A 26,414-nucleotide genomic window follows, 5' to 3' on the forward strand; every position below is an offset into this window, starting at 1 on the left:
GTTCAGTTTTGCAACACGTGAATTTCATGTACCTGTGGGTCATCAAAGTAGAGAAATTCAATAGCCTGTCTGAAATCAGATGTAAATTCCAAGCAAGGTACAGCATAGAGATATAGATGTGGGGGGTGAGGTGGGAGAACACCAAGGCCAAGTGGCGGAGCCCCTGGACGTGTATGAATGTGTGTAGAGTGAAGAGAAGACAGACACAGAACCTTTGGGAACACCAATGTTTAAGGGATCAGAGAAGGCCAAGAGAAATAGAAGAGGGGGAGTCAATGTCCTAGTGGAAAATTTTGGAATTGTGTCCTAGAAGCCAAGGAAAAAGGAATCTCAAGGAGAGAGTGATAATCTGAAGCATATGCCACAAAGAGATCAAATTGGATCACAGAGGGAAAATGTCCACTGCATTCAGCAATTTAGAGAGTTGGGGGCAATTACCAAGAACAATGGTGGAGATGAGAGGCATGCTGCAATGGGATGAAGGAGAAACCTGGAGGAAGTGGAGGCTGTCCTTTCAAAAACCTGAGCTATGAGGTCAAAGGAAGGAAAAGAGTACTGTAGAGGGTGTGTAGGACAAAGGCAGGGTTGTTTTGTTTGCACTTAAGACGGGAGGAAATTCAGCAAGTTGGTCTGTGAGAGCATTGATCTTAGCAGATGAGAGAACACACTTCTAGGAGAGAAGTACAAAAGATAAAGGTGGGAATGGAGGTAGACAGATCCATAGATGGAATGGTCAGAAGGTGAGTCAGAGTTATACACACTTCCTCCTCTCCACAGACACATGTAAAAAAAAATTTTAAAAACCTAATTTTCTCAGTAGTGTTAAATTTACAACAGAGTGAGGTGGTCAGGAGAGTAGCCAAGCGTTTGAATAGTGCTAAAGGTGATTAACCCTTTGCAAGGGGAGAGGACACTGACCAGGGACAGGTAGCAAGGAGGGCTCAGCTGCTGTGAGGGCAGAGGCTAGTTCCAGGAAAGAAAAAAAGGGCTGAAAGATGCTTGCAGTTTGTATGGGTGAAACGTGTAATACACAACTTTGGCAGAGGATTTCAAAAGCTCAACAAGGAGAAAAGAGATATGCATTTTAATATTTCTCTTTGAATTAAGCTTTGATCTCCCTCCACTGAAATATCAGACCCTCACAACAGCACTGGCTTTCTCAGTGCTCTCCAGGCTGCCCAGCCAGCACCCAGGGTCCTAAGCATCAGCATAAGCAACATCTCCCCGGCCTGCAGCAGGGCAAGCGCTGATTTGGTGAATAATTAATGCCTCACCAAGAGCTGAGGCTCCTGCCTGCCGCCCTCAGATGAGTGGATGTTTATAAACTCTTAAAGCAGCTTACGTTACGGTCTAATGATTAAACTTCCCTGGGCCCTATTTTATTGCAGCTAAGTTAAAAACTGACCAACTAGCCAGAAGTTAAACCCTTCTCCCTGACATGATTGGAAAACAAGCAAAATCTCCTGACTCACAACTAACTCTACTCCCCTCATTCCGGGCACATGTGCCCAGAGGAGGACTAAAGAAAGCTCAAGCTTTGACCCCAGCCATTGCTAAGGACAGCAGAATTGGGCTGATTCAGAGAAAGGGTGGTGGGGTCCTGTCACCAACCTCTTTTCCCTCTCCGACTTCGTTAACCAGCCAGGTCACAAAGTGCTGTTAAAGACTCTTCATTAGAGGCCCTCGCCGCACCCCACCGTTTGTTATCCTGTGCATAACTGTCGTGATTGTGTTTATGGAGGCTGTGCAGGAGTGCTCCTCATGAGCGGTCCCCAGCCTCGTGACTGTGCCACCTTTCTGTGGTGCGATGGGAAAAAGAGTAACTAACAATAGTGTCGTTCGAGAAATTACCTAAATTAAAGCCATTGTCTGGATTCAGGTAAAAAGTAGATTTAAAAGAACAACAGAATTAGATGGATAATTCAAATGCCGTGACCACCTGGGTAGCAGGGACTACAGGCCGGTTTAAAAAAAAAGAAAAGAAATCTGTTCGCAAAGAATGTGTAGTGCCTAGCAGCTACCTAGCTTCAGATGAAGACCCTGTAGATGTCGCGCCCATCCTAAACGTCAAGCTCTTTGATTCTGGGGGTTACTTTCTAAAGAACAAACCCGATGGGTACCCTCTTTCTAAAGGGTTAACCCGCCTTCCCCGAGCGCTCGGTGCGAGAGTCTGTAGCCTTGGGCACCTTTTCGTGACTCACTCCTTGCAAATGTAAATGCACAAGTCCGCGGGAGGTCCGACCAGCCCCCTCGCCGGGCGAGCTGAACACCTACCTCGGAGACCAGCCCCGACGCATCCCGCCCCCCGCCCGGACGGCCCCTCCGCGCCGCGCTCGGGACGCGCACCCAGGCGCGGAGCGCAGCCCCACGCTGGGAACGGGAGAGCCCAACCCCGGCAGCCACGGCAGACACGGCCCGAACACAAAAGAGGCGCCCCGGGGGTGGGCCCTGGGCCTCGCCCCCTCCCGGCCGGGCTGTGGCCTCCCGCCGCCCGCCCCCTCAGCCCCTGCTCCGCGTGTGCGCATGAGCAGAGGCGCCTCCCTCGGTTCCTCCCAAGGCGAAACTTTCTAATTCCCTTCTTTGGGCTCGGGGCTGCCAGGAGTGGGGGAGCGCTCGCACCGCCGGGTGAGGGGAACAAAGTGGCGGCGCGATTTCCCCCTCCGCAGCCACCCCCCGCTTCCGTGGGAGCGGCAGGAAATGGAAGGGCCCCTCTCCTCTCCCTGAACATTTGCCTTTTTCCTCCACCTCTCCAGAAAAGAAGACGGGAAGAGAGGGCAGGCGGCTCGGCGGCGTGTTCTCCCTTCCTCTGCCGCGTCCCCTCGGCTGCCGGGACCGGACATGGGGCTGCTCCAGGTGTTCGCTTTCAGTTTCTTAGGTAATTCCGAGGGGACCATGCGGGAAGGGCGGTGGGCTTGGGCGTGAAGGAAGAAAACTCAAAAGCCGCTTGGCCCAGCTTTCAGGGAGCCTGGGGGATCGGGAGAGGGACCGGTGGGCAGTGACGCCCCTGGGATCCAACGCCACCGCCCTCGCCTCGGTGGTGGCTGGTGACGGCGCACGCGGAGCGCCGCGGACCCGCATCCCCCGGGCTCTGCGCGCGGAGTTCGGGCTCCTGCGGGCTCCCACGGCCGCCGCTCGGGGCTTGTCACCCTCGGCCGGTTCGCGCTGGGTTCCCCCACCGCCGAGGGCAGGCTTCCTGGAGTGGCGGGGCTTGCGGTGAAGGGGTCCCTAAGAACCCCTTGCCCGGGAAAGCGCCCGAACCGAGCGCAGGCTTCGTTGATTGGAGCCATGTGGCTTCAATTAACCATCGCTGTTTGTCTCCGGATGGCACCAGAAAGAGCTGGAACGGGCACTTCCCGGAATGGCGAAGCGTGGAAGCCACTCCAGAGCCGCGGGGACTGTCCACTCGCCCCTTGCTCGGAAAAGCGGCGTCCACCGCGAGCGCCGGGGACGCTCGCACGTGCACGCACCTCACTCTCGCGCCCCCACGCGCGCACATTTCCACGCGCACACTTGTGCTCTGACACCGAGGATGCGCGGGCTGCCGCGTGCACGCGGGTACGCACGCGCGGGCGCGCGGCACTTGGCGGCCAGTCTTTCTACGCCCAGCTCCGGGCACGTCGAAGTGGCCGGTTTGCACATCCACTTTTTGTGGTGGGGCTGCTCTCCCGGGGCAGATCAAGGTGGGCGCGAGCGTCGGTGGGTTTCCGGCAGTGATGCTCTTGGCTGCTGGACAAACCTGATGACATGTCTGGATTTCTTCCCGCGTCCTTCTCCTCTCCACGTCCCTGCATTCCCTGCCTCTTCACTCATCTCTCCATTGTGTCTTCTGTGTGTATTCTGCTTTCTTCTAAATTGATTCTGTCCCCGCCCCTGCTTGTTCCTTTTGCTGTGGCCCTGTTGCCTGCTTTTGCTCTCACCCCCCCAACCCGCCAACCTTGTCGCCTGCCCCTCCCGCAGCCCTGTGCGGAGCCCAAGTGCGCGCCCAAGAACCCGAGTTCAGCTACGGCTGCGCTGAAGGCAGCTGCTACCCCGCCACGGGCGACCTTCTCATCGGCCGGGCACAGAAGCTCTCTGTGACCTCGACGTGCGGGCTGCACAAGCCCGAGCCCTACTGTATCGTCAGCCATCTGCAGGTGAGGGTGGAGAGCTCTGCTGGCGCGTCCTCTGGTCCAGACCTAAGGGGCAGGCCCAGGGGACTCCACATCCTGCCAGCAATCCAGATAGGAAGTGCACTCAGCCGGGGAGTCCCGGGATTAGGCTGCTAGCTCGCCCTTTCGCCCCCCTCTCAGTTTGCATGGTTACATCTGCCAAACGTTTCCTGCCGCCACCGCTGCCTGCACGGTCATTATGGAAAGGCAAGGCTGCAGACAGACCTGGTTCCTGCCTGGTGTGCTGCGCCAGCCCGACCCAACCCAGGGACTCCAAAAATCCTGATTTAAAAGCACCCCCCGCCCCCCAAAAAAAACAACAAAAAAACTTTTCCCCTTTGGAAGTGTGCATTAAAGGGGATTTATCTTCTTTATATACTGAGCAGCGATCTTGGGTTTTTCCATATCTTTTACATGGGTAAAGGGTATTCCGGCACTAACAGGTGCCTTGCAAGGTGACTCCAATCATTGAATGCTTTTTCTCTCCTCACTTGGTGCTGTTCGCATCTGCTTCCATTAGATATCAGGATCAGATGTTTTCTTTTTCAAAATACCCTGGTTGCCATGGTACCCTGATAGAAGACCAAAATGAAATTTCAGGGTGTTACCTGTTTCTAAAAGTGGACCCAAGATTTCCAAGGTCATATTTATACGAAGTCAAAACTAATTTTAAGAGAAGACACAATGTATAAACTATCCAGAATCATAATCCTTTTCCTTGATTTTTAAAAAAGAGGCCAATGTGTCTGGCCTCTTAACAAAAGCAGAGAGTATTAGTCTCACAAGCAGGACAGTTTTCAAGCTAATTGTGTGGAACTTGATCATTCTAGCCACCCATATAACTGCCCCTCAGAAGGAGGACAGAATGTTGCGCGGTTTGCACAGCAGATGCCTTAAAATGGAGTCGCTCTTACAAAGCAGAAAGCCTGTACTGGAGACCTGATAAATTAAACTGAAGGAATGTGGTAAAGTGGATTCCACTCATTTGCTTCCAGGTTTATACAGAGATGTCTAGACTGCTTCCTCCTTATTAGAAGGGAGGCTATAATTAAACTTTTTTTAAAGTTCTGGTAATTGTTCTCTAGTACTAGTTTCCTTGACTACAAGTTAATGAAGGCAGTTGTTGTTACTTTTTCTAATATTAGCATTTAAATTTTACCTAAAATATTGTACTAACATTTACTTCAGAGGCCAGGACATCCTGTAAATGAATCACCAGGTTCTGAAATCAACTTTGACCAGAATGAAAATTGGACTACTTGTCTTAAAAGCAAGTAGGGCCTGACTCTGTGGCTTATATGATTAGGTGTGAAATGGTACAGTGCTTTTCACAGGTATCAGGGCCTAAGGAAAGGGACTGAGCATGAACTTCTCTCAAACATTTATTGGGTGTAAAAATTGAGGTAGGAAGCTGGTTTTGTCCAGAGTTCTAATGCATCCCTGATTTCTGGTCTCTGTTTTCTAGTTAGTACATCTTGCCAGTCTCCGGTAAGGTAGTAACTACCTGAATAAATACAGATGTAAAAGTACAGTCAGTTGATCTTTGTCCTTACGGAAATATCTGCCTTGATCAAATGCTTTTTGTAGGATATATATGGATCTCTGTATTTCAGTCTTAGCATCATTTTCAGACTTAATAATCTGCATTTCAGAAAATGTCGGTACAGAGCAAAGCTCCATGTGGGAAAGGGAACTCTTAAACTATGTTGTTTATAATTTGCCATGGTGGAGTGCAAAGAGAGTAGAGAACTCTCCTAACCCAACTGCCCAGGTAGCTATGGTTCCGTTTTGGGGGAGAAGGAAAATGAGAGAAATTAAAGCTACTCTAAAACCTAAAGTCTGTCTATTTCAGTTCATGTCCATTTGGGGGTTCTTTGAATTGGCCTCTGTTTATGGTGGTCCCAACATGGCAGGATAGCCTGGTATCCCTTTTCCCAGATATTCTGAGCAGTTTGTGGGTTTGCCCGATGACTGATTCACTGCCTGAACAGAGTAGAAACTAAGAAATTTGTGGTTTCCAAAGCTTCTCTAAATATTTCTGCTTAATACTTGCTTTCTGCCTTATTTAGGTTTTAGGAAATCAGGCCAAATGAATTGTTCTTTTTTCCTTTCATTTTCAGTTTGCTTTATGTCAGCAAAAATTCTCTAATACTTCTGCATTTTACTTTAGAGTAAGCCTCTCTAGGTATTTATTGAGATTAAGGTTTAAGCCTAGAAATTTGATTTTGATTAAATTAATAGCTTGTGGGAAAAATGCCCTCTTGTACTTTTGACCTTGAATTTGCAAGAAAGGAGGAAATTATTTTCATGAGTATTTTAGACTCAAAAAGTTAAGCATGAAAGATGTATTATAAGTCATTTAAGTAATTATCGCACATTCAATTTTATTAAGGCAAGTAGATTTGATTTTTGTGTTGGGGGCTTGATTTTCTTTTTAAATGAGATTACTTCCTAGACTCATGAAACTAACTTTGTTTTCAGGAGGACAAAAAGTGCTTCATATGCAATTCCCAAGATCCTTATCATGAGACCCTCAATCCTGACAGCCATCTCATTGAAAACGTGGTCACTACATTTGCTCCCAACCGCCTTAAGATTTGGTGGCAATCTGAAAATGGTATGTGGTTGACGTGGGAACAAGTTTCATGGAGTGTGATTGGTCACTTGCATGGGGTTTACAGGCTCCTGGGTGTTTGTAATTGTGACTGGCTTCTCTGTCCTGTAATTATGGCCTCTGACAGATTTATTGCCTGGAGCATAACTTCTCTTGGTAAAATCTGATCCTTCCTCCTGAAGCATACACTTCTGATAAGAAAGCAGTCTTTCTGGCTAGGCCAAAGAAGTATTTCATAGTCCTTATCCTGGGGAGGCGGGAGGGGGCGGTCTTTGGGGAGTGTGTGTATGTGCCAGAGGCAGTCTGAGGAGGGTATGGGAGACCCTGTACTATCTCAGCCCCTTATTCTTCCATGGAACATAGCTTCTTTCATTTTGATCAACCCTAAAGGAAAGGGCCAAATCACAGCCTCCCCTACCCTTCTTCCATCTACAGAAGATTTCATAAGTAATAATAGTACTACGAATAAGCACCACGATAATTTTTTGAAAGACAATGTGGATATGACCCCAAGTCATACTGTTTCCCCAGTGATTATATGAATCCAACCCCCTTTCCTTTCTTTACCATTTGGGTTCTGATTTAATTAATTCACCAAATATGATGTTACTATTGCTGGGAAACTGAGCCCAGGTGAGTTTCACATTTATTTCAAACTTGAATGCTGACATTTGGGGAGTAAAGGTAGCCTTAATGTGTTTGTTAATTAGCAGTGTACTATTAGATCTTTTTAAAAGAAAATTATTAAATAGGGTCTTCATGAGCCCGGCCATAAAAAGCCTGGATACTACTAGATCTTTTTAGTATGTGCCCTGTACCTGGGGAGCTTTTGGATGCTTTTTAATCACTTACCATTCTATAAAAAGGAACTCCCTTAATAGACTTCCTTGTCATTGACTATTAAATCACAAATGTTTTTTAGAAGACTGTTGGTTTCTAGGGAGGGTTGATTGCTTATTGGGTAGGCTTGGGAATCTATTGATTACAAACTTGATTAAGATAGGTGCTCAGAAAGCTTGTATTACTTAGAGCTGTGTTATTTCTCATAAGGGAGAATTTTGGTTGATAGTTCAGTGTGAAAGAGAGGACTTCTGAAATAGCATAGAGCATATTACGAACAGAAATGACAACTAAAAGAAGTATACCTCAACGTTAGGATCAAGACCCTTCCATTTTAGTCGATAGACAGTAAAGCAGTTCTTTGTGTGCTCTAGTTCTACAGGAAGATTTTCTTAGTTACGTCAGGAGTTAATCAATTTCTACAACTTTGAATTTGTGGGACAAGAGAGTCCAAATGCCAGAAAGAAGGGATTTTCAAATAGAGGGGCTTGGTTCCTCTGTCAGTCTGTCACAAGAGATTAGATGAGATTAGACTGATGGAACTTAGTCTTTAGAAAGTCAGACCCATTGTTACTATACCCTGCCATCTCTCTGTTGTCTGATAGTTCACAATTAAAGACTTTCTTTATGAATGTGATTTTATCTGTTTTCTGTGTTGTGTACAAGTTGTGCTTACATATGGCGGTGTTAAATTATCAGTGTTCAGACACAGAAACTGGCTTGGAATCCACAGCTACTTTTAGCCTGCCCTTCATGATGACCTAGTCCTAGGTCTGACAGAAATCAAATATACTGTAGAAGAATGATCTTGTTTCTTTTCTCCATGGATTTTTATTCCCATATTAAAAAAACAAAAATAAAACAAACCAACCCACAACTACACTGCTTTATCAGGTTATAAATCTAAATGGAAGGTGCTTTGGTGCACATATTACAGCATATGTCCTTATGTTACAGAAATGGCACTAGTCTTGCTTGGTACTTTATTTTGTTATCTCTAATTCTGAACAAGTATTGTAGGTTTTTAAAAGCTTGCAAGGGGAGAGATGTATAGTTGCTTAGCTAACATTTCACTCAAAAATAAATGTCCGCTTTGTAATATGGTTCTTTTTAATAAGTTAGGTAAGGTTAGTTAGTATGATTAAAATGTTTTTCTTTAACATTCCAACTAACTCATATCCGTTCCAGTGACCACTTTTTCCCCCCAATTGACTTGGCAGTTTTCCAGCAGGAGAGTTTATTTCAAAAGGTCCTACTGATTTCCTGAAAATACACCAGCTTGTGACATGATTCATTTTGACACATTCCTGTCTTCCTGCATTTAAGACTTCTTTAGCTTTGGAAGATGGACCCCAAAGCTTTCTCAAACACAGAAAACGTGGAAAGTTCTCCTTTACCAAACAGGAAGGGTTGAGGGCCCTAGGGACTGGGGAGGAGATACTTCTATCCCTGGAATTCCAGTGGCCTTTTTAGAGAGTTAAAGTGGGACTGATTGACCCTCAGGGCATGCAAAGGCTCATTTGTTTGTTCAGGCTTTCCCCTGAAAGGGAAGATGTTAGTATTTGTTCTCCATGGGTTTATTTATTTGACTGATTCTTTGTCTCTTTGGCATTGTTTTTCCATTGTGAAAATGCGTCCAAAGGTCTCCCCATCAGGGATAAGGTTTTTCTAAACTGGAGTATAACTAACATATGTGGTAGGCTCTTATTTATTTTCTCTGCTGCCGTGTAGAGAAAAAAGAATATTTGTGTTTCTCCTGGAGGAGAATAGTGTCCCCTGCAAGCTGACCCCCTACTGTCCACAGGAAGTGCCCCCTCCCCCCTCTACCCCTTTGAGAGTCTCTTGGCTCAGAGGTTTGGGAAGATGTTTCCCTTCTTCCTAAGCAGAAGATGTCTTTCTTGACAGCAGCTAGAGGCATTCTGCCAGATGTCTTGTTCCGGTAAGCAGATTCAATATGTTGAACTCCAGAGTGATTTGTGGAAAACTGAAGAATCATTCTGACTTGTGCTTTACCACCTAAATAAGTGCAAAGAATTATTATGATCGTATCTTTGGCTTAAGCTTAATATAGAATGCAAAGAGAATTGCTTTGAGAAGCATAAATATAATTTAGAGAACAGTCTCAACTGTTCACAGATGTTCCTGTTTACTTCACTGTTTTTGTTTTTCTTTTTACAAAAAATCTCCTATAGGTGTGGAAAACGTAACTATCCAACTGGATTTGGAAGCAGAATTCCATTTTACTCATCTCATAATGACTTTCAAGGTAAGAAATCCATAACTTTCTCATAAATGACACCTGAGAGCACTGTGTAATTTTTTCCTTTCAAAGTGAATGTCTGTTGTGAGTTAGCCTAAATGGGAACTTAAATATTACTGTTGCCATAAATTGGGATAATTGAGCAGCATTTTAAACAAGGGCATGAATAACTTCATTTAACAAATACTCTTATCTTCATGGAAATAAGTACAGAGAGCCTCTACTCTAAGGTAATTCAACTGTAAACTTTTAATTAGATATCTTTTTATTTCCCCATAGACAGAGGAAGTCTTGACTCTCTCCCAAACCACAACAAAACATCTGGAGAGTAAATCCCTGATCCCTTGTGTTTATGTTTTAATGCTGAGTTAGGTAACTGAAAAGGGAGTGTATTATCTTTAGTTTTCAAGGTTTTGCAAATTTTGTGGGAACAGTTTCACAGTTCCTTAAGAAATGCATCTGCCTTCTTAAATGTGGATTTTCTCATCATTTGCTTTTAGAGATGTAAAATGACTCCAGGACTAGGGAATGTCTCTGTACAAAGTCCCTTTGTTTCTTCTTAAGCAGCTGCCTAGAAATGACAGACTTCACATGGCTTAAAGTACATGTTGGCGCACATAAAGCCCATAATTTATTTACTGCTCCTCAGATTAAAATCACTTTTGAATAATTCTCAGTTGGAGTTGGGGGCCTTACCTATTCCCTCTCAGGTTAGGAAAAGGTGCCAGAGATAGATTTACCATGTGGGCAAGAAGCCATGAAAATCTCACTTGCGTCTGCTTCCAAAGCCTGGGAGCCAAGGAGCAAGGGTGGGTGTGGGAGTCAGAATGCGACTAGGAGGGACAGTGGGCTGTGCAGTTCCCGGGCCAGAACTCTTTATCCCCTTGCCCGCTCCCCAGTTAACCTGCTGTTTCTGCTGGAGCGGGAAGCTTTACGCTGTGACTGTGACACCTGATATACACAGTGGCAAGGGAAGGCTTTCACTAAATAACTCATCAGTTACTTTTTGTCCCCACCTCCTTGTCCCTTGATTAACCACATACTCAACCTGGTGACTGAAACTCAGCCATCTATGAGGATGTTGCCTTCATACTATGTGGCATCTAAAAATACTCAAAAGTCATCTTTATTAATGTTTTTGATCCTATCTTTTACTTTGGAGAGGGCACTTATTTGCATGCATGGAGAGTTCTGAGTTCATTTATATCCAGAAGTCCTTTGGGCACATATTTCATAGTTGAATACTCATTCAAGTGAATACAATGGGCCAAAGAGGAAATTCTGCATATAAGCTCTGAAGGTCAAACAGAGGAGGCAGTGATTAAACTGAGATGTGAGGACTGGGTACAAGTTGTCAGACTTGAATTTTGGGGAGAAAGCGTATGCTTCGGGGTCTAGCTCCTGTGAGAAGAGCAACATCTGTGGGACTGGGCACACTTGGGTACAAATCCCTGTTCTGCCCATTAGGATGCTTGGCATGTAGTAGTTGCTGTACAAATATTTACTGAATGAATACATGGATAAACGAATTCAGCCATCTGTTTGTAAGAAACTACCCTAGAGCCTATGGAAGATTTTAAAGACAGCATCATTACTGCTGTCCAGGAGCTTCCAATCTTCTAGGGGAGGAAGATATACTTGCAAGTAACTTATCATACGTGACAATGCACTAACTGCTATAGCAGAAGTTCAGACAATGTAAGCACGGAGGAGAGTGAGATTAATTTTAGCCTGGGATAAAGGAAAAAGCTTCACGAGAAAAGGACTGGGACTGCACTTGACCTGGCCCAAGAAGGGTCAGCAGGATTTCAGTGCGAGGAGATGGAAGGAAAGCAATTCTTGGCAGAGGAGACGGTCTGAGCACAAAGCTCTGGTGGTGGAACAGTCAGGCAGGGTTTGTTCAGTAGGTCCTATGTAGGTTTGCCTCAAGCTTGGGATAGTGAAACAATGAAAGGGAAGAAAAAGTGGAAAAGCAGATTAGACTCAGAAGGATCCTGATTCCTTGCTGAGGAGTGTGAACTTGAATAGGGAGCTATTGGCAAGAAAATGAGACCTGTATTTCAGGAAGGTAGCTGGGAGGAAATACAAAGGACAGACTAGTACAGCAAGAAGAGAGGGCAGGCTGGGAAGTTCTTATTGAGGGCTGGCATTAGTGCAAAGGCTGGCTGTGTTCCTCAAGTGAGAGGGAGCCTCTTCCTGCAACCTGAGTCCTCTAAGCATACTTGGAAAGCTCTTTCAAATCACATGTATCCACTTTCTATCTTACCCTTTTACCCTTTGCTACTACTGCCTTTGAGAATTATCTCCAAGAGGACGAGCCCCTGCTTTCTAAGGGCAGTCACTTGGGTCCTTTAGGATCAAAGGTTGAACCATGGAATGGAGAAAGATTAGAAGCAGAACAGTGGAGGGAAAGGGATGAATCAAAAATTACTTAGACATCTAAGCTAAGTAACTAGGAAGATGGTGATACCCTTAACAGTAGTGAAGACAGGAAGAGAACTGAGATTGGGGATGAAGATGAAGAACGTGTTTATCCTTACCCAAGTTTGCCATGGAGATGGCTGATGGCTGAGTGGATTGGGTTTTCTTAGGCTAGCAAAACTCCTTCAGCATACACACAGTATGCTTTTGCATAGAACCAGATGTTTCAGAACTCATAGCTCTATTGTTTATTATAATTTCGAGGCAACTGTGCAGCAACATGAGGCCCGAGAAGGTTGATGACTAAGCAGAGAGCATGGAAAGGCTTCCGTTCTTTAGGTGAAATGTGTTGTTCTGGTTTCCAGCAGCTTCTTAGCTCCACAGGAAGTTGGATGACTAGCCAGTGGCCCTTGGGAACTTAGAAGTTTCCAGAAGGGAGGGAGAAGGAAGCACAGCCAGAACTGGCTTTTGTGCTTTTCCTCTCCGCCCCCTTTTGACACAGAGACATCAGACTAGCTTGCCCCTCCCGGCCCCTCCCCAAGTCTCACCAGCCAGGAGCCTGGTCCCAGGGGAGTTTGCTGTGCCTGCTTGTCCCACATGGTTCCGTTAGTCATTGGGGTTTTTCCCCCTTTAAAATTCCTAGTTTAATCCTCTTGTGTTTTTAATAAAGTATCATTTTCTTATATTCCTGGGTAGGTCAAAAATAAGAACATGAGCAACTTGTAAATAAGTGAACGATCCTGTCAAAATACAATCTTTCATGTTCTTACCCTTGGCTCCTTCTATCAGAGAAAAAGGCCATAACTAAGGAAGAAGAAGGGAAGTCTGGCCGGTGCCAGTTTCCACCATTACCCAAACTTCCATCAAGTGTTGGTTTTAATTCAGGAGCGAGCCGCCTCCTTCAGGCTCTGTTTTCCAGGTCGGCTTCGCGTTGCTTTGATCTTCCTCCGTTGTGGTCTGACTCCACTTCCCAAAACGCGCCCACCGTGTTTTTCAGGCTTGAAGCATTTGCCCATTTGCCTGTCTTTACTGCTCGTTCAGCTTCTTCTCTCGTCTCCAGTTGACCCTGCCCACTGTGTCCTCCTGAGTCACCATCCTGCCTTGGTTTTGAGGATGCTTTTTTCCCTTTCTTTTCTGACACTAATTTCCCAGCCTTCTAGTGTGCCACTAGCCAGTGAGGGAGAAGGGGAGATTTGTTCTTCAGTCTGGATTTGAATCTGTAACCAGCAAGTCAATAATGTCACTGAACCTCCGTCTCCTCATCTCTAAGGCACATGTCCTGTGGGGTGTGTTAGTTTCCTAGGCCTGCCATGACAAAGTACCACAGACTGGGTAGCTTAAGCAACAGAAATGTATTTTTTTTTTAATAGTTCTAGAGGCTAGAAATCTGAGATCAGGGTGTTGGCAGGGTTGGTTTCTTCTGAGGTCCCTCTCCCTGGCTTATCGATGCCGTCTTCTCCCTGCGTCTTCACTTGGTCTTCCCTTTGTACACGTGTGTGCTAATTTCTTCTTATAAGGACACCAGTCATACTGGATTAGAGCACACCCTGACGACCTCATTGTACCTTCATTACCCCTTTAAAGACCCTGTCTCCACATATTCTCCCTTTATGAAATATGGAGTTAGGTCTTCAGTATGTGAATTCTGGGGGGACAAGAATCAGCCCATAATAGAGGGTTTAGAGCTTTAAATGAAATAATGTGATTAGTGTTACTGGCACCTCTGTCCTTCCTTTGTCTGGCCCCTCGCTGATGCGTTGTCCTGGAGGACTGAACTTGGCTCTCTTTATCTTGCCCTTTGTTCTTTTTTTTTTTTTTTTTTTTTTGTGATGTCATATACTTGGAGGTTTAAGATGTTATGTGTATAAAGTGACTCCCCAAATCCATGTTTCAGACCCCTTCTCACAGCTGAGTGCCAGACCACTTGTCCAGTGTTTGTCTCCTTGTGGACACCTCACGTGTAAACTAGCCCAAAACCAAAAGCCTTCGCTTCTCTTCCATGTCCTTGTCATTGGCAACACATCTACCTGGCTGCCCAAGCTCAGCTGCTTCTGTTCCTTTCCTCTCCCTCCCTTTCCACTGAAACCTGATTAATCACCAAGTGTAATTCAGTATACTCCACCTTCACTAAATTTTCAGAGTGGTCAAGTCCATCCCTTTTTCTCTATTTGAGTTAAGATCTTCATCTTTTTTCTATCACTTGGTTTCCCTGTATCTTGTTTTTTCCATGTCTAATAACTGCTGAAAGAATTCTTTTTCTGAAGTGCAATCTGATCCTTTCACTCTGTCTTCTTCACGCGTTCAGTGTTCCCCTTTCATGGCACGAAGACAAAGTGAACCCCTTAGCATGGCAAACAAATTCCTTCCTTCCTGCCCTAACCAACCTCTTCTGCCACCTGTAGCCACCTCCAACCCCTGCCTGGAAAACACCTTGTTACTCTTTTAAAGTCCAGTTTAATGTCATCTTCTCTGTGAAGCATCCCCTAGCTTTTTCTTTGGTGTGATAAAATATGAATAACATAAAATTTGCTATTTGAACCATTTTAAGTATAATTCAGTGGTGTTAGGTATATTCATAATGTCGTGCAACCGTTACCACCATCTATTTCCAGAACTTTTTTATCACCCCAAACAGATACTCTATAGCCATTAAGCAACTCCCCGTAGCCCCCTCCCCCTCTGATCTACTTTCTGTCTCTCTCTACTTTCCTATTCTAGATATTTCATATAAGTGTAATCATACAATATTGTCCTTTTGTGTGGCTTATTTCACTTAGCATAATACTTTCAAGGTTTCGGCAAGTATCAGAATTTCATTGCTTTTTATGGCTGAATAATATTTTGTTGTATGTATATACCACATTTCATTTATCCATTCTTTAGCTGATGGACACTTGGATTGTTCCTACCTTTTGGCTATTGTGAATAGTGCTGTTATGAACATTCATGTACAAGTATCTGTTTGAATCCCGTGTTCAATTATTTTGGGTATATATCTAGCAGTGGAGTTGCTGGATTCCCCAGCTTCTTGAGTTAATTCCTCCTTGTTTTCCCAAAGCATGTGACTCTACCATGGTGTTTGACATATTGTCTTGTAAATTATTTATACCCATATCTGTACCTCACTGGACTATGTATAGCATATAGGCAGCAGATAAGCCACTGTCTGGTACTGAACAGACAGTCATCATACATCTATTGAATGATTAAATGAACAAATGAAAGAACAAGCACTCAACCGATCATATTATGGTCATGGTGACTAAATATACCAAAGCTTGTTTGCTTTTAAGGCTTGTTGATAATCAACTTCTAAAAAGAAACAGCTTACTAATCTAGTAGGGTGGAGAAGAAGTGCAAAATTTAGAGACTAGATGCTTTCCTTGCAAGAAGAGGCTCCATGGAACAGCTTGAAGTATTTGAAATCCAGTCACAATCTGAAATACCAACCACATGCAGTCAGGGCTTACGGCACACAGTTAAGTGACATTTTCATCTGAGATTTTTTAAAAAATACAGATTACCAATGAAAAAACATCAAATGAGACTTTTGCTCCCTGCCTTCAGACATTCCGTCCAGCTGCGATGCTGATAGAACGATCATCAGACTTTGGGAAGACCTGGGGCGTGTACAGATACTTTGCCTATGACTGTGAGAGCTCATTTCCAGGCATTTCAACTGGCCCCATGAAGAAAGTTGATGATATAATTTGTGATTCACGATATTCTGACATTGAACCCTCAACGGAAGGAGAGGTTTGCTTCTTTGTTTTACATTCTACTTGCAAATCTATTTTTTGATCATTGCAAAAATACCAATTACTCTTATATCTATTTTTAGGTGATATTTCGTGCTTTAGATCCTGCTTTCAGAATAGAAGATCCTTATAGCCCAAGGATACAGAGTAAGCTTGTTTTCAACAAAAAGCTTTGATGGGAAATAGTAATCAAGGAAAAAGTCTCACCCAGAGCACTGCTGCCCAGAATCTAAATATTCAGTGCTAAATTCACCTTCTTCGTTTTCCTCCTTCCTCTGCAGTACCTTATGAGAGGCTGTGGAAATTAGCTGTAATCAAAGTCTTCACTGATGGGGAACACATTTTGATAAGAGCAAAAATTTGTCATAAGTACTCATATATGCTGATCATAATACCTTATTTTATTGCTCAGTATATTAATTAGGGTATAGATTAAGCTGTTGTCACAAAATGTCCCAAAAAATACAGTTCAAATAAAATGGAAGTTTATTTCTCCTTTATGAAATCAACCAGAGGGATTTCCAGGAGAAGAAATGTAGCTTGATTACTGCAAGTAGGCTTACCAGATAAAATACAGGATGATGCCTAGTTAAATTTGAATTGCAGATAAACAACAAATTTTTTTAGTATAACTGTATCCCACATAATATCTGTGACTAGTACAAGAATGTCCCATGCAATTTTTGTGGTTAGTATAACTGTCCCATGTGATATTTGAGACATACTTATACTAAAAAATGATGAACTGCTGATTTGCAATTCAGTTTGAGTATCCTCTATTTTGCTAAATCTGGTAAGCCTAGCCATAAAGCACCCAGGTTCCCAGCTTCCTTCTGTCTTGTAGACTTTGTCCACATGATTAGACTTAGACCACCACTACCGTGTCCTTGTCTGAATCTGTGGGAAAGGAGGAAGTGGGGGGCAAGCAAATTCCGTTTAAAGGTGAGACATGGAAGTTGTACATGTCAATTCCGTTCACATCCCATTGGCCAAAATTAGTCACGTAACTCCCCTAAAGGAGACACTGGGAAACACCTCTAGCTAGCTGGCCATATGCTCAGCTAAAACTCTTGTCTAGACTCTTACTGTCAAAGGAAGAAGTGAAGAAAGAATACTGAGGGGAAATCAGAAGTCTTGGCCATGGTTAATGAACTCAATAAGGCAAGGGTTATATTTCCACTTAATAGATGAGTAAACTGAGGCTCGGTGAGTTGGAATAACACGCATAAGGTGATATGGCTACTAAATGGCAGGCAGATCTTGAACGCATATATTATGATGTTCAGTTCAGAGTTGTTTCCAACATTCCACAACTATGCTTATGTTATTACACAATTACATTTTGATTTTGGAAGGCAGAATGTGCCAGTAATTAAAAGAATGGGCTTTGGAGTCAGACCTGGGTTTAAATTCCAGTTCCATTATATTGTAGCTATGTGACCTGAGGCAAATAATTTACCTAAAACTTTTTTTTAAGCCTTTTTTTTTTTTTTTTTTTTTTTTTACTACAAATGGAAGTAGTAATGTTAACCTTAAGGTACAATGAGTTGCTATATATAAACAACAAACCAAAATGCCTGACGTAGAAAGTGTTCAATAAATTGAAGTTGCTGCTATTATTGCTTTGCTGCTGTTGCCGTCCGCTGGGGATTGGGTCTTGTGGAGAACTGGTCCTGTTTGTCAGAGTGAAAGGGTGAGACTGCCTCCCCTGCTACTAAAACGCAATCAGTTGAGTAGAGGCAGGGCTGATTCTTGCTGGTCTTGCCCAGCTGTGCACGGCCCTCTTTCTAACCAAGGCCCACGGAACTTCCAAGCTCAACGCATGGATGAGCAGAGTGGAAAAGTCGAGAGAGTATTCCCAGAAAAGTGCTGCTTTCCCATTTAAATTAACTTTACATATGGCCCAGACTGCCCCCGGTCTGTAATTTACTCATTCAATCTATTGTAAAACAAATATTTAGTGGCTTGTCCAGTCCTGTGCCTGTTTCTGAGTGAGCTGTGAGGTCTTCCCTTCATGTCCCAAAACCCAGTTGTGAAAAATGTTCACGTGGGCTCCAGGTCAAACGCCTTCTGAGTCCCTAAGGGACTCACCATCTGCTTCCTTTTAGGTGGAATTTGTGGGACTCGGAGAATGTGTTGCTCTTACAGTTTTAATTCTCTTGTCTTTTGTTGTTAAATGGCATCAGAACATCCATTTCTATATTACGGAAGCATTCATGTTAGCCGATCACGCTTTTGATTTACTTTGTAATCAGAGGAACAATATCCCTTTAGTTGTCCCTATTGTAGAGATCTCTGAGACTCACTTCAAAAGTGATTTGCCTCTTAGAACAGCCGTCAATACGAGGCTTAGTTGTTAACTATGGCAGGAGAGAGTGGGGGGACCATATTTGCCTTCCTGAGGGCTTCCACAAAGATCAGTTCAAGGGTCTCTAAATACTTCAGCTGCTCTTCACGTTTGTTTCTTTCCTGGCCTCTCGTCAATAGGCGCTTGTGCTCATTGTGTGCAGGAGAATTTGTGCAGGAGGAAATGTTGGCATTCATAACTGCCATTCAGCCAAGAAGTACCACGGTTTCTCTGTTTAGTTTTTGATTTTACAAAGAGCCTAAGTTTAACATATGGACTTTCCCTTTTCACCCGCAGCCATTTCTATAGTCTCCATTGTAAGCTATGCAGATATAAGTATTTAAAGTTGTATTTAGGCTTTGAAAGTCTCTGATGCACTGGCCACTACCCTGTTATCTTGTGTTGTAAATTATAAGAATGTATCAACATAAATGAAAGCAAAGTTAGGGGCAATTTCATTCTGCAATTTCAGCTAAATGAGAGGGCAGATGGACTAATCAAACTCTTGGGATCCACTTAAGCAAGAACAACTTACTAATTAATGAAAACACAGGTGGAGAAGGTTGAACAGCTCTTGGTTTATCCAGTTACTATGGAATGTAACTGATGGCCCAGCTTCTGCAGTAAGCATAGGTGTACAGACCTAGGAAGAAACAAGAGAAAATAAGAGATATTGATTTATATGTAACTTGTGTTCAGGAAAAAATAATTGGCCCCAGCAATATGTGATGCCTAGTTCTAAGCCCCTTTATCCTTACATCACTGTATTATATTGATAAATGTGGAAATGTTTTATAAAACTAGGACAAAAAAAGTTATAGATTTAAATGTTTTCCTTTTTTTGCCAGTGCCCTGTAGATGGAAATATTGCTTAAAAACTTGGTTGAGATATTTTCTCCCTGCCTTGTAGTTGATAGTGTTAAATCTATTTTGGTAACTTGGATTTTATTTAGGTGGTAGAAAATTTCAGATAGTATTTTCCCCTCCAAAAATAGACACAAAAATAACTCCCCAACTATCTTATAATAATAATGAGAATTGGAATGCTTTGATAAAGCCTTTCCCACCTGAATGGAATTTTCTGATTTTGAGACTGACGCTAATTATGGTGGGAACGGTACTGCAATACCCTAGATTACTATGTGCCAGTGGGTTTTGCAGTCATGCAACTGCATTCTTATAATTTCTCCACTTTCACGCTTCTTCCTGAAATGTTGGTCTGCAAACAAATCCATCACAAAATAGACATTCCTATGAAACTGATGAGAAAGTAGTAATCTTCCCATCTTTCAGGGACTGTCACATTATATTAAGCTTTACTGTTGTGGTCATCCAAATCATAGCGGGGGGGGTAAACTTTGTTTAACCTATTTTCATTTGTCATGCTTTTCTTAAAGAGAAATGATATACAATTACAAAAAGGATTCTTGATTATTTGATCAGACTTTTCATCTTCTTTTTGACCTTCATAGATCTATTAAAAATCACCAACTTGAGAATCAAGTTCGTGAAACTGCATACTTTGGGAGATAACCTTTTGGATTCGAGAATGGAAATCAGAGAAAAGTACTATTACGCAGTTTATGATATGGTGGTTCGAGGAAACTGCTTCTGCTATGGCCATGCCAGCGAATGTGCCCCTGTGGATGGATTCAGTGAAGAAGTCGAAGGAATGGTAAGTAAGCTCTCCTTGTGGCTTTCTCCATTATATGAGTGATTCTCAAATGCAAATTAAAGCTAGTCTTACCTTAAGCCTTTCACCTTTTCCAGGGGTTTTAGTTTTCCATACTTACTTTTAGCCCTTTGAACCATACTCGTGGTTGATTGTTGATTTTCTCTTTGAAGAGTTTCTTGGACTATGAGAATGTACAGGCTGCTCATTTCATAAACACTGAATTAATTTTTGGAACTTGTTGCTGCAGGCTATTGCTAAATTAGATATTTTACTCAACAAGGATTAAAAGTTGTCTAAATAACAATTGAATCTGCCTTTACATGAGAGAAGATTAAAAACCACAAGCTTTCAGTCTTTATGCTAGAAGGCATAAATTCATCCCAGCCCAAAGAAACTGGAAATTTTAACCCAGACCAATGGGATATCCTGTAGGGATCAAGTAGAGTTTCTTTCTATCTTTCCCTTCTAATTTCATTCCTTTCCAACTTTTATGCCATGTTTGCAAATTATATGTGTTTTGAAATTTGGGATTTGGGTGATTTGCCAAATGGATAGAGAGGGTTAGGATATTCAACCAGTTTCTAGGAGAATTCTTACAAACTTATAGGATTTTAAAGCCAGCTAGGACTTAGGAGATCACCTAGACTAACTATCCTTGATAGAAGAGATCAAGCATTAAGTGATTTGCTAGAGGGTCCTTAGTAAAGGGCCCTAAGCAGGTGGGAACTCAAACCCAGATCTCCTGACTCTGCCCCAGGGCTCCTCCCCCTAAGCTGTGGGCCTGCCTTCTTGATGGCAGGTGTGCCTTGCTTACCTGCTGTTGGCCTTTTCAGAGATTGTTGTTCTTTTCAGAGAAGGTGCAGACTTGGGTGTATTCAGCCTTTCTGAAATGTATATCTTCCTTTTACTCCAGTTAGAATTTTTACTGCATAAACAAAGTTGGATTTTAACAGAAGGGAGTGTCTCTCTGATCTTATTGCTACATCTTTCAGAGAGTGCTAGGTAGGTTATATTCACTTTGCAGTGTAACAGGTCTGCAGTGTAGCTAACATCAGGGTTCTATCATGGGTCTCACAATGCTGTACTGTTTATTCAGACACTACAGGGTCTTGTGGTATGTGCTTTTCAACTATTTTTCTGTTTATGTAAAACCACCTGGAAAATGAGTGGATTTTAGTCTTCTGCTAACTATGCTCCTGTCAGGATGGCTCCAGCATTGATATGTCTGTCCTGTTCCTGAATTCCATCCTGTAGAAATTAGTGTTAAGGTGAGGTGCCCATGTACCTGCATATTTGGTGGACCTAAATAATCCATTTATCCGTTATATGCCTGCAGGGTCTTAAGCATGCCTTCCAGTGACACAACACAAGGTAGTGCATCATGGACCCTTCATGAAGCTAATTAATTTGTATCTTTTTGTGACATTTATATTTCCTTACTTAAAAGGAAAAAAAATGTAAATGTGTTAAATTTTTAAAATTTTCTTTTTGTTAAAAAAAAATTTAAAGGGTTGTGCCTGAGTAAAAAACAAAATAAAATTTTTTTAAAAGCAAGCAAACAAAATCTTTTTAAAAAAAAATGGTTATCTGACCTAGTGGTAAAACTTGTACTAATGGGAGGTGGTGTGTCTGCATTTAGTTCTGAATTATAACTTTTGTAGATTTCTATAACAATAGATTTTTAAAAAACTCTTAAGAACCTAGTTGTATGTTTTTTTTAATTAAAAAAAGTAAACCATAAGTAACTAATTTTGTTCATTTGGGTTCTTTTCATAGATACCCAATAAAATATTTATTGAGCATCTATTATGTAATAGGAACTATTCAGAGATGGGGTGTACAGCCATCAACCAGACAGAACTCACTGGGGGGGAAGGAGAAAATAAAAACTCACAAAGAAACCCTCTCTGTGGTGAGCTTAAGATTAGGATGAAAAGGGGTTCTATAGTTTCCCTAGGTTGTGGAGAAAATTTGGCCCTAAGCATATCTCTCACTTTGCTCTTCCCTATTTTGGTGATGTTCAAGGTGCACGGACACTGCATGTGCAGGCACAACACCAAGGGCTTAAACTGTGAACTGTGCATGGATTTCTACCATGACTTACCCTGGAGACCTGCTGAAGGACGAAACAGCAACGCCTGTAAAAGTAAGTCTCAGTCAAAGGGACATTTTGAGTCAATCAGGACTGCAGTATTCATTTGCGGCTTTGAGGTACTATTACAGTGTACTGTGTTGCAGAGGGAAGCAAAGTTTCCACCCTTTTTCCCAGCTTCACCCTGATACTCCTAGGAGACCAACAATACCCATTCAGTTAAATTAATAATATTTACTGGGCAGCACCAGTGGGTTTGGCATGGATACAGGTACTTTGGCAACTATAGTAGAAGACTGAGATGTTGTCCCTGACATCGTGCCTGCTTTTAAGACAAGACGACCATGAGAGAAAATGAAAGAAAAATATGGCAGGGTAGATCATTAAGGTGTAAGAGGTATGGAGTTAAGTTTTCAGCCTTATTTCCATGCCAGCCCAGCCGCAGCCTCTGGCACGCTTCCATCCCTCCCACCCCAGTGGAGTTCTCTGGGCAAAGATGTAGTGAGAAACACCACCAGCCCTGTCCACTCCACACAGTGGTTCTGATATACTGTTCTCCCCTTGAAGGGTGTGCCCGCCTCTGCCTCCACTGAAAAGGATTGTTGTAGAAGTTCAGAAACCAACAAGAATGGTCAAGGCTTTGTCAGTAGGTAGAACCCAACTGGCCCTTGGTGAATACTTAAGGTTGCTTAGGTAAAGAGGAGAGAGAGAGAGAGAGAGAGCGAGAGAGAGAGCGAGAGGGAGGGAGGGAGGGGTGGGAAGGCATTGAGATCAGTAGAACAACATGAAGCTCTAGGCTGCAAGGACATTCTTGTGACCACCACATAGTCTACTTGAAATGATTCCAAGGTTTAATTCAACCAGTGTATTGAAAGCAATACTCTGCTAGACACTGAGGATACATCAGTGGATGAGATGCAGCCACTCTCTGCAGGTTGTTCTGTTGCAGGGGGAGGCAGACAGGTGGGGAGGCTAGAGTGTAGAGCCCCATGAGGCCCAGGCTGAGTTAAGCTTCATTGTGAGAAGACAAGAGGAATTGATATGTGCTGTTGAGCACAAGAGTGACATGGTTAAAGCTGGGTTGGACCAACATGACTGCTGAAAGGGCTAGAGGAGGGAAAGACTATGCCAGAGAAGGCTGGCTGGATGGCTGCTAATCAGAGCTTCTTACTAAAGAGCCTGGCCTGGGGTGGAGGTGGGAATGGCGAGGAGGGGAACCAGTGCTTCCCACCATGTCTGTCAGAGCAGGAAGCCCGCGGTCTTTCCTAGGAATGTGTCACCAAGAATGTCTTTTGGAGTAATGTACTTCCATCAGTTCCACACTGAGCAGCACCCAGAGGCATCCTGCATGGAATGGCAGCCTTCCTCCTGATTATGTGCTGCAAAGGGGGCTTTCCCCAAGGGTGTTCCTTTTTTTTTTTTTTTTTTTTTTTTTTTTGCGGCTGGCCAATACGGGGATTCAAACCCTTGATTTTGGTGTTAACAACACTGCACTCTAACCAACATAGCTAACTGCCCAGGCTGTTTTCCATTTTTAATAAATAACCCATTCTCTTCCAAAGAGGGCAGATAACTGTTTATTTCAAAAAGTTCACATTTTTAAGATTTCTAACCTGACTTAGGACTTAAGCTAATGTCATCAGTAGTGTGTCCTTTTACACCAGGAGTGCCTTCATGTTGATTGCTGTCTTTCCTAAACTCAGTCCCTAGTTTCCTAAGTGACTTTCCTTCCCGCCAACCCCATCCTCCATTGGTCAATAGACTTAAAAAACTCCTCTTGACATTGGTCTTGTCACACAGAGTGTAACTGCAATGAACACTCCAGCTCCTGCCACTTTGACATGGCAGTTTACCTGGCCACCGGGAATGTCAGCGGAGGAGTATGTGACGATTGTCAACACAACACGATGGGCCGCAACTGTGAGCAGTGCAAACCATTTTACTACCAGCACCCGGAGAGGGACATCCGAGATCCTAATCTCTGTGAACGTATGTTGGGAAATGTCACCGTGTGGGACCTCCTCCAGGCTACCTTGCACATTAAATGGTCTATAGTAAACATCTTTCTCTCAGAGCTCAAAGTTTGAACAGCAGACCCAGTATTGTTATTTACGTGCTGTCTAGGATGCTGGGAGTGGAACTTACTTGGTAGTTGAGCCTTGTTTAGTCTACTTTTGTGAGATTTGGAGGGATAAAGGGAACATATGTACTTATACAAGTATACATTGTGTTTCCTGGTGTTTATAACATGGGGTTTTTTATTCTTCTTAGAATGTACATGTGACCCAGCTGGTTCTCAGAATGGGGGAATTTGTGACAGTTATACTGATTTTTCTGCTGGTCTCATTGCTGGTCAGTGTCGGTGTAAATTATATGTGGAAGGAGAACGTTGTGATATTTGCAAAGAAGGCTTCTATGACTTAAGTCCTGAAGATCCATTTGGTTGTAAATGTAAGTTCATTTGCTAAAAAGTTTGGGTGTTCTCGTGTGTGTGTGTGTGTGTGTGTGTGTGTGTGTGTGTGTGTGTGTGTGTGTGTGTGTGTGTGTGTGTGTGTGTGTGTGTGTGTGTGTGTGTGTGCGCGCGCACACAATATATACACCCCCCCCACACACACACACACACTTACTTTGCAATTCTAAAGCCAAACTACTACTTTGGACTCACTTGGTTTGTGTTTCTTTACTTCATTTTGTCTTTAACAAAGCTTGTGCTTGCAATCCTCTGGGAACGATTCCCGGTGGGAATCCTTGTGACTCTGAGACTGGTTACTGCTACTGTAAGCGTCTGGTGACAGGACAGCATTGTGACCAGTGTCTGGTAGGTAAATCCTAATTACATGGGATGGGTAGTTTGTGCATATGACATGTTTTTTAATAGAGAAGGATTTTTGCCATTGTAGATTCTACCATCACTTCTATGGGTAAATGTTAAAAGATACAAGAATAGGAATTACTAATGAATAATTTGACATGATAGTCACCATCACTCTTAGAATCGTAAAATAAAATATGAAACACCACTTTTGCAGACAAAATTATCAGCTTTCTGAAAACAGGAATGCTTATTGTTAGTGAGGACATAATGAGATGCTGGTACTTGTTTGCTGCTGATGGAAATACAACTGGTTCATGCTTTGTGAAAAGCATTTTGGAGGTAAGTATCAGTAGCCTGTAGAAATGTGCATACCCTTTGACCCAGCAATCCCACTTCTGGGAATCTGTCCTAATGAAATAATCGGAAAATTGGACAGCTGTATTCAGTAGAAGACTCATTGCATCTTTCATTTATTTATTTGTTTGTTTATTTCTATGGCAATGAATTTAGTAAAAAATGACATTTAAAGGTTTGTAAATAAACTTTACATGCTTAACAGACTGAAACATTTTTCAAGTCCTTAATTACGAGAAGAGCAGCAAACTCTAAGACAATTCAAAGTCAGCATTTAAGAATCTGCTGTGTTGTTATGAATAAACACAAGACAACTATATCAGTGAAGCCTAAGAAAATCTCAGCCACTGTGCAGTCTGAGCCAGCGTGCGGTGGGTTTGTGTTTCCCTTGCAAACATGTGCCCTTGTGCTGGGTGTGAACTGGACCTTCACATAAACTGCCTGGAAGGGTAATGGGGTTACGATTGCATCTTCTGTTAATCATAGCAAGCGACTTTGAAGCAACAGTGGGAAAATAGTTTAGTAGATTTGGGGACTTCTATACAATGTGATATTTGGTTGCCATTGAAAATAATAATAACATGAGGAAATGCTTAAGCTGTTAACTAAAAAGAACCACAGGATGTGAATAGTATCTTGATTACATAGGGGGAAAAAAAACATCAAGGAAAACAAAATCTGGGAGGAAATACACCAAAATTCACTGTAATGATTCTGAGTGGAGTTATTATAAGGGTAGTTTTTTTTGTTTGTTTTTGGTTTTTTTTTTGACCGGTAAGGGGATTGCAACCCTCGGCACGGTGTGCTCTGTACCACGCTCAGCCAGTGAGCGCACCGGCCATCCCTATATAGGATCCGAACCCACGGCCTCAGCGCTACCAGCGCTGCACTCTCCCGAGTGAGCCACAGGGCTGGCCCTATAAGTGTAGTTTTAAAAAAATTATTCTGTCTTTTATAACATACTTGTATTGCTTTTATAATTTGGGAGGAATTCACTGGTCCCACATTATGTTTATGACCACTAAATGTATATTTTAAAATTTCTAGAAGTCTGATTTAAATTGGTGAACTTGGTTTTTATCCCCTCAGT

The 26,414-nt window shown here is 42.9% G+C and overlaps 1 protein-coding gene across 1 annotated transcript in view; it reads left to right on the forward strand.

The window, feature by feature from the left end:
* The first annotated feature begins 2,569 nt into the window (after nt 1-2,569).
* The window catches only part of LAMB1 (laminin subunit beta 1), a 69,288-nt gene continuing 45,443 nt past the window's right edge, over nt 2,570-26,414 (forward strand). Inside the window, exons 1-12 of the mRNA XM_063098978.1 lie at nt 2,570-2,625; nt 2,754-2,875; nt 3,958-4,133; nt 6,630-6,765; nt 9,795-9,868; nt 15,851-16,039; nt 16,125-16,188; nt 19,861-20,063; nt 22,089-22,209; nt 23,956-24,144; nt 24,427-24,606; nt 24,861-24,973. Coding sequence (XP_062955048.1) covers nt 2,839-2,875; nt 3,958-4,133; nt 6,630-6,765; nt 9,795-9,868; nt 15,851-16,039; nt 16,125-16,188; nt 19,861-20,063; nt 22,089-22,209; nt 23,956-24,144; nt 24,427-24,606; nt 24,861-24,973 — 1,482 coding nt within the window. The 5' untranslated portion in view covers nt 2,570-2,625; nt 2,754-2,838. The remainder of the gene's footprint in view (nt 2,626-2,753; nt 2,876-3,957; nt 4,134-6,629; nt 6,766-9,794; nt 9,869-15,850; nt 16,040-16,124; nt 16,189-19,860; nt 20,064-22,088; nt 22,210-23,955; nt 24,145-24,426; nt 24,607-24,860; nt 24,974-26,414) is intronic.

Source organism: Cynocephalus volans, chromosome 6 (genome assembly GCF_027409185.1).
Source record: "Cynocephalus volans isolate mCynVol1 chromosome 6, mCynVol1.pri, whole genome shotgun sequence".
Classification (NCBI taxonomy): Eukaryota; Metazoa; Chordata; class Mammalia; order Dermoptera; family Cynocephalidae; genus Cynocephalus; species Cynocephalus volans.